At 32.6% G+C, this 8,336-nt stretch overlaps 1 protein-coding gene across 2 annotated transcripts; it reads left to right on the plus strand.

Annotated features, from left to right (window-relative positions):
• The first annotated feature begins 4,230 nt into the window (after nt 1-4,230).
• On the plus strand, nt 4,231-8,336 carry LOC107905817 (myb family transcription factor MOF1). 2 transcript variants are annotated; one of them, XM_016832584.2, is made up of 7 exons: nt 4,231-4,537; nt 5,716-5,794; nt 6,673-7,083; nt 7,178-7,254; nt 7,354-7,390; nt 7,553-7,895; nt 8,009-8,336. In XM_016832584.2, exons 3-6 carry the CDS (start codon nt 6,759-6,761, stop codon nt 7,561-7,563), a joined length of 450 nt encoding a protein of 149 aa, XP_016688073.1. In that variant the 5' UTR covers nt 4,231-4,537; nt 5,716-5,794; nt 6,673-6,758; the 3' UTR covers nt 7,564-7,895; nt 8,009-8,336. The 2 variants fall into 2 exon arrangements, with proteins under 2 accessions (XP_016688073.1, XP_016688072.1); XM_016832583.2 differs by having other exon boundaries at nt 6,682-7,083.

Consider the following 8,336-nt stretch of genomic DNA (forward strand, 5'->3'; position numbering starts at 1 on the left):
TAACATTGAATTTACCATTTCAATCAAGACTCTATTTTTCCTTTCAGCTACACCATTTTGTTGTGGTGTGTAAGGGGCTGAAACTTGATGGACAATTCCAGTGAGTTCAAAATAACTTGGATTATAGTATTCTCCACCTCTATCCGATCTTAAGCACTTGATAAATGATTCACACTGAAGTTCAACTTCAGATTTATAAACTTTAAATTTATCAAGCGCTTCATCTTTTGAATGCAATAAATATACATAATAATATCTAGAACAATCATCAATAAAAGTAACAAAATATTTCTTTCCACCTAATGTAGGAGTATTATGCAAGTCACATAAATCACTATGTATCAAATCAAGCAAATTTGTTTTCCTTTTAACCTTAGGGAAAGGATTTCTTGTAATTTTAGTCAACATACAGGTATTGCATTTTTCAATATTATTATTAAAAACAGGAATTAAATCTAATTTATACATGTCATTCAATTTTCTATAATTCAAATGACCTAATCTATAATGCCACAAACAAAATGATTCAACCATATAAGCAGAAATAGTATTTTTATTCTTATTAATAATATTAAGTTTGAACATGCTTTCATACATATACCCTTTTCCCACAAAAATTCCTCCCTTAGACAAAATAAACTTATATGTCTCAAAAACAAGTTTGAAACCAAACTTATTCAACAGACTTCCAGACACTAAATTTTTCCTAACTTCTGGTACATAATATACATTATTTAAGGTTAAAACCTTTCCAGAAGTGAATTGTAGTTCAACAGACCCTTTGCCTTTAATTGTTGCGGTGGAAGAATTTCCCATGTAAAAGACATTGTTATTTTCACATTGTGTGAACTTTGTGAACATGCTTTTGTCTTTGCACACATGTTTGGTTGCTCCGGTATCAATCCACCATGTATTATCATCTTGTGCCATATTAATTTCAGATATCATTGCAACGAACTTTTCGTTATTATCAGCCTTAGAAGATGATTTCTTCTTTAAAAACCGACATTCATTCTTGAAATGTCCCGGCTTTCCACAATGATAGCATGAGCCCTTTTGTTTCTTTTTGAACTTAGGTGCTCTATCAGTCTGATTGAACTTTCTCTTGAATGGTTTAGTAGTCTGTACTTCCTCCGTAACATGTACTTTGGCATTTTCAGAATTTAGGTTCTGATCTTGTTTTCGGTACTCTTCTTCAATACGAAGATGATTTGCCAAAGCCTCAAGAGATATTTCCTCTTTCTTATGTTTTAGACTTCTTTTAAAGTCTTTCCAAGATGGAGGAAGTTTGTCTATTATGGAGGATACCACAATCATTTCATCCATTTTCATATCATATTGCTTAAATTGATTCAGCATCTTTTCAATATCACGAAATTGTTCCATAACAGAACGACCATCAACCATTTGATAATTATTGAAACGACTGACAAGAAATTTCTTACTTGTAACATCTTCGGTCATGTATCTTGCCTCCAATTTGTCCCATAATTCTTTAGTGGTGACGTCGTTTTGGTAGGTGTCGAACAAACCATCAGATAAACCATTCAATATGTGGCCCATGCACATGTAATCAGCATTGTCCCATTTTTGTCTTTCTCGGGTTGCAGCAACAGATTCATTTTCATTCTCTTCAGGTCTTGGAGTATCCAAAACATAAGCAATCTTCAAAGTTGATAACAAAAAGTGCATCTTTTTCTGCCATCGTCGAAAATTGCCACCATCAAAACGATCAAGTTTAACAAAGTTGGAAGCCAACTCCCTTAGTGTTCCACTTTCATGTGTTGTGGTAGTCATCATGAATTATAACCTTAAAATTGTTAGTACAAAACTCCGGTAAGGAAAAAAAACTCGAACACACGATCGGAACTCGAAAAGAAAAAGAAGAAATAGGACAGGCTCCAAGGCGTGTATCAAGCCACTATCTTTAAGGTTATATTCGCCCCCACTTATCTTCAGTGTGCAAACGAGTTCCAAGCAAATTAACCTCGAGGATACAATGAAGCCAATGACTATTTGCGTTTTGCACTGACGAGAATAGTCCACTATGCACTGAGTAATGTATAACAAAAACTCAATTTCTACAAAGGATTTCTGCAGCAATACTTTATAGAATAATCTAATAATATTAGAAAATGAAGGAAGAGAAGAAATAATATTAGAATTTGTTGATATGATTTCCAAATGAAATCCCATTCCTATTTATAGGAATTTTCATGTCTCTTCATAGAGACATCTTTCAATAGGTGTCTTTATGAATAAATAAATAATAATAATTATTCATTTAATTTTGTAACTATTCAAATAATATTTTTTGAATAGTTATAATTATTTTTAAAAAAAAATCAAATGATATAACTTTTGACCAATGACCAAAAGTTTTATCTTTTGATTAATTACACCCATTCATTTATAGTTATTGGGATACTATAAATATTTAAAAATATTCCAACAGGGATAGTTCCTTTTAAATGTTATGTGTATGAAATGAGTGTTGTAATCAGAGCCACTCAAGTCTAAATTGTTGCAACTACTCATGTGAGTATGACCCATTTATAAATATTATTACTCTTTTCTCATGAATGATTGTTTCCTAACTCTTCACAAAGGACACAACTGCTTTGATTGTACGCACTTTATCGCCCAAAAAAAAAAACATGCAAAATGGTTCTCTTTTGATATATCTTAAATTCTGGGTTAATCAAATATATATTTTGGGGATTTTTCAGCATGAAATGGTCAAAGCAAAGACAAAATAATTACTTCTTTGAAATTAAGATTCGCATATGGATTCGAACAAATTTAAAAAAAAAAATGCATGTCAACTCCCCACAAGAAGCTCCAATGTCTGATAAACCCATTATTTTAATGTTTAATTTTGGGAATAGTAAAGATGAACATGTCGCACATACTCAGCTACTTTTTGGATGTCATTTCACTTTTTTAATTTACCCATAGACGATGAAGACAAATTAGTCCAATTTATAAAGTAGTTCCCTTTGGGAAAACTAATAAATATACAGCTACTTTTGTTAATGCGCTTCAACGTTAACTAACACCTGTCTATTAATTTCAGTAAATATGGAATTTCTATAACATCAATTATATGATTATTTTGACCACTTAATTAGTGTGAATATATCACTATTTTCTAAAGTTAATTGTATAAATTAAATCAACAAAACCACTTAATTATGCCCATTTTGTGTCAGTGGTCAGTGGAGCAAACTGGTTATCTATATAATGTTTATTTATTTATCTACCCAACCAAATATTTCTGTTTTTTTATTTTTATTTTTTGGAGGATAAAATTAATGGGCCGGGATCTTTTTCTTTTTGTATGGGAAGTCTAAAGCTAAAATTAATTTATGACCAGACCATGCCCTAAGTCCTAACATATTATAAGAATTCATAACACATTCATTTCACCCACTTTTTTCCCCTCTTTCCCAAGGAGGTGAAGAAGATTCAAGAGCTAAAATACTCTTCATGTCTCTGCTGCTTGCAAATCGAGAAAACTAAAATGTTTGGAAAATGATTGAGAGCAACTTGTTTGAATACAAGAGACGAGACCTACCAAAATTGACAAAGTCTTGCAGCACTTGCTCGCCATTTGCGACCCCACAATAATTCTAGTGCTGGAAAGACGACCAGAAAAGTTTTTGTTTTTTTTTTCCCTCCTATACGAAAAACCAATGAGCTATATATCGTCAAAGTCCTAGAAACATATATTTGCACTGAAAATTAAAGATGTGTGAGTGTGTGACTCTAACGCAATACGAACATGGGAACAAGACAAAGGTGCTATTATGATTCAAGAAGAATTAAGAAACCAAATAATAATAATAATAATAAAAGTCTTGTTTAGGTAGGAAGAAATTGATGGGTTGCTGAAGAAATGGCCCCACACTTTCCTACAAACGAAAAACCCATATTTTATTATCTCTAATCATAATATTAGTAAGGAGGGCATACACCTTATTAACAAATGAAAGGTCAAACAATTAGTTTAATCACCAAAGAAAGAAAGTGTTATTAGGTTTTGTTTCTGCAGCAAGACACCTGTCAAAGAAGACTTCATTACTAATAGAAATAAGAAAAGAAAGAAAGGTGAAATTGTCACATGATATATGCAACAGTTCCATCTGTATCCATAATGTGATGAAAGACCATGATTTTGCGTTATAAAGATAACATGTGATGGTTCAATAATTTCTTCTTCTTCTTTTTTTTTATTAAAAAAAACAATATTGTTTGCTTTGGTCCAGACCATGAAGATGAAGATCTTATAGTAATATAATAATATATATAATTTATTGACTTAAATTTCACGGTTCAATGAAAACCTAGATACATAAATCCTCAGACCAAGTTGAAAAACCTTTGCTCTGAAGCTTCTTTTTCTTCTTTCTCTCTCTTGATCATTTGTTTAAAAGACCACCAATTATATATATATATACATCGATTCTCTCAAGTTGAAGGGTTATCTGAGGATCGACAACATGGAATGGAAGGAATATAGGCTTCATCGTCAATGGTTTGTATCCCTTGAGGGAAAAAAAATGATTTCTTTATCTTAAATTGATCGTCTATTTTCTTCTTCTTTTGGTTCCTATTTTCTAGTTTTTCTTATGTTAATTCAAAATTTGAAAATCATTTCCGGCTGATTTGCGCTATTCTTTTCTGCGTGTTTGGTTTGATGGTCTTTTTCTTCTCTTGTAAATTTTCAAAAAAAATGTTTTCCCCAATGATGAAACATGTTTTAGTAGCATCCTAGTCTTAGAGATAAACTGTTTATATATTTCCAGTTCTTCACAACTCAATCATTTCTGATTGTTTTGTATTTCTTTGATAATCTAGGAAGGGGAATGAAGTTGTTTGGGATTAAACTCAAGCTCTCATTCCTACAAGATAATGCTCTTACCCTTGGATGTTACCCTAAAGAAGAAAAAGAAGATTTTTGTAACTCTCTAAACATCCAATTTCACGGTTCAATGAAACCTAAATACAGAATGCTCTCTAAACTATTGATTGATTTGATTCTGTTCTCACTGAGTCTTTCCCCAAATTTACATTAATAAAGACCTATAGTTCATCACGACTGAACCTGAAAAAGAATGTTTCTTTTTTTTTTTAAATATCGGACCAATTTTATCAGGAACAGGTAAGTGCTAGTAAATTAAATAGCTACTGCTTTCATTGGATTCCATAAATTTATTTATTTTCATATAAGGTATGAGGTCAAAGTACTCAAGTGCATCACTGTAAAGACATTAACGATCGTTGAAGACGATAAACTTCCCATTTTATATCTCTTCACCTTATGTCTTGTTGTCTAGATTTATAGAAAATATTAGATATAAACAAGTTCCTGATAAGAGGGTTTTTTTTTTTTTGTGAATCATATTTCGAATATATATGATTTTTTTTAAATGCACCGAATATATATGATTGAACACATGCATTGGATATTGAGAAAAAAAAAAGAAAATTGTAGATTGAATTTAGAATTTATATATTTTTCATGATTTACTTGTATTTGGCAAGTTAGGGCATATATCGGAAACCAAACTCCAGTCCTATTTTTCTTACACGAAGGCAGATTTATGGATTACACTCTTAACCTACTAAACATTGGCATCATGTTGATCAGTTTGTTGTCATATTATAGCTTCAATATTATTATTGACTTGGCTACTCCATTTTTTTTTCCAGAAATTGGATGTTTAGGGAGTTACAAAAATCTTTAGGGTTGGCTTTCGCTGTGTCACTCGATCAAGCTTTAGATCAACAGGTAGAATATTTCTTTCTTTCTTCATTAGCAATATTTAAATTTTTTTATTTGTACAAATTAGAGGGAAACAGGTAGAATGTTTTAACCTGTCTATATTTAATATAGTAAAACCCCGCATTCTTTAAAAGCCAGAACCCATTAATTTGGAACTACTTTCATTTACAAAGGTGGATGATGGTTTTCACCCACCATCAATGTTTCTGACAGTTTAAAATGCTTAGCACTCTACAATAAGTGTGTGCAGTTAAACCTATCACCTAAAACAATTGGCCTCACACTACATGACATTCATAGGATCCAACATTAGATGCAGCTCCAACCCTTCTTAAACAAATGTTTGAAATGCTAGCTTATTTCATTTTGGTTCTATATTGTGTTTTTCATATCTTTGTTAATAGGGTGTTCACCTTAAAAAATCTTCATACCATTTTGGAAAACATCGTGAACAGGGTCTCGTAAAAACTATCATATTAGATTCTTAGCAGTGCATTAATGTCGACAACACTGTCTTGATCATTTTCATTTATTTCAAGTTATTGCCCAAATAATGGCAAGGCAGGTTGGCAACCATGTAATGTAAGAAATGGTCTTACAATTAGCACCAAATATATGCTTTTTAATTACTTATCACACCCAGTACTGTCTAAAAGGCTGGCAAGTAATCAAATCCAACACAATTCTACTTCAGCGCCATATGGGATGGGAATTCAATGTTGAGCTATCAATAATAATTTTCATTGGGGCATAAAATGGTAGTATAAAGAAATTTTGTTTTCTTTCGGAAATAAGGGGAAGCTTTCATGGTAGTATAAATATGTATATTTTTAATCAACTACTTTTCGGGAATATTTATGATAGAAATACTGACATATAAACAGATTTGACAGATAAGGGGCAGTATAAGGTGGATCATTTGTTTTCTCTTTCCATTTCTATCAACTGAACGTGAGCAACGGCAGAAGACATGATGGAGATGCATGGAGAAGAAAAGAGGGTTAATAGTGAAGTATGTTCCCACAAGTGCACGAACTTTGACTTGAATGAAGAAGCTAGCTGCCAAGATAATGATTATGTTGGAAAGGAAGTTAGCGTTGAAGAGGAAGAGATTGAGAAGAGATCAACTGAAGAAGGGAGTAGTAGCAATAACAATGGAGGCGAGGGAGGTGGCATCAATGATAGAAGAAGAACAGTGAGGCAATACGTTAGGTCAAAGTTGCCTCGCCTTCGGTGGACTCCTGATCTTCATCTCTCCTTCGTGCATGCTGTCGAGAGGCTTGGTGGACAAGACAGTCAGTTCTTTCAAATATTGCATCCTCTCCTTTCTTTATTTCATCTTTGATATGAGAAATAAAAATGGAACTCTAAATTCATTCTTTGTTGCAGGAGCAACTCCCAAGTTAGTTCTTCAATTGATGAATGTGAAGGGACTTAGCATTGCCCATGTAAAAAGCCATTTGCAGGTACCAAAAAAAAAACCATTTTTTTTTTGTTTTTTCAACTTTTCAGTCCACCATTAATTCTCATTTCTCTCTCTCTCTCTCTGCATATTCCTGTTTCAGATGTACAGAAGTAAGAAGCTTGATGAGAGTGGACAAGGTGAATTTTCATCTTTTAATTAAACATGCATAAAAACAATATTACTAAACAAAGCTTGAAAACCAGTTGCTAAAACCAGTAATGTTTATCTATATTATCATTGGCACTACTTTTTTTTTTATCACTTTAACTTTAAATTTTCAAATTTTAATTAAATTATAGGCACCACTTAGAACCAAATTCCTTGATAAGCAAAGCTGGTGTAGAAAAAAATGGTTTCCCAAAGGCAGGTGGCTTGTTGAGCAATGAAGGGCAGTCAAACCAAATTCATGGAATGGAAATTCGAATTGGAGGCATGAGACGAGGGTGGGTTCTTGAAGAGAAGAGGTGGCAAATGATCTGTAACAGATGGGAAATTGAAAGAGAAATGAGCAAACACACTTTCATTGGGGGACACTACTCAACTAGCTCAACTCAAGGAAACAACACAAGTACTGTTGGCCAATTTGTTTCGGATAACCTCAGCAAATTCACTAGTGAGTTTGACGCCCCCTTTTTGGTTGAGGTAATAACCATTTTTGGTTGGACATTTTTTCTTTTTAATAATTTAAAAACAAATTACAAATGCTGGCCTAGCATTTGAAATGTTTTCTTATAATTAATTTGTTTGAAATGCAGTTGAACCAAGATAAAGTGATGGACAGAGAATGGCTGCCTGATCTGCAGTTAAGACTAAGCCAAAGAATTGGAATTGAGGATAAGAAGAATACCCATTGTAAAGGCACCCACGACATCAACACCCGACTTTCACTTTCGTAGCTTTGATCAAGGCTTCTCCACCACAAACACAAAAAATAGGAAACTGACATCTTACTAAGTACCTGTCCTATAATTGTCTTCTCTTTTCTGGATAGAAAGTGTAATTGTTTTTCATTTTAACTATTTGTTGTCGAATCAGATAGAGACTCGACTTTAGGAAATAGGAAGCGTTTGTGATTGACAATTA

This window comes from Gossypium hirsutum, chromosome D05 (assembly GCF_007990345.1).
Source record: "Gossypium hirsutum isolate 1008001.06 chromosome D05, Gossypium_hirsutum_v2.1, whole genome shotgun sequence".
Taxonomy (NCBI): domain Eukaryota; kingdom Viridiplantae; phylum Streptophyta; class Magnoliopsida; order Malvales; family Malvaceae; genus Gossypium; species Gossypium hirsutum.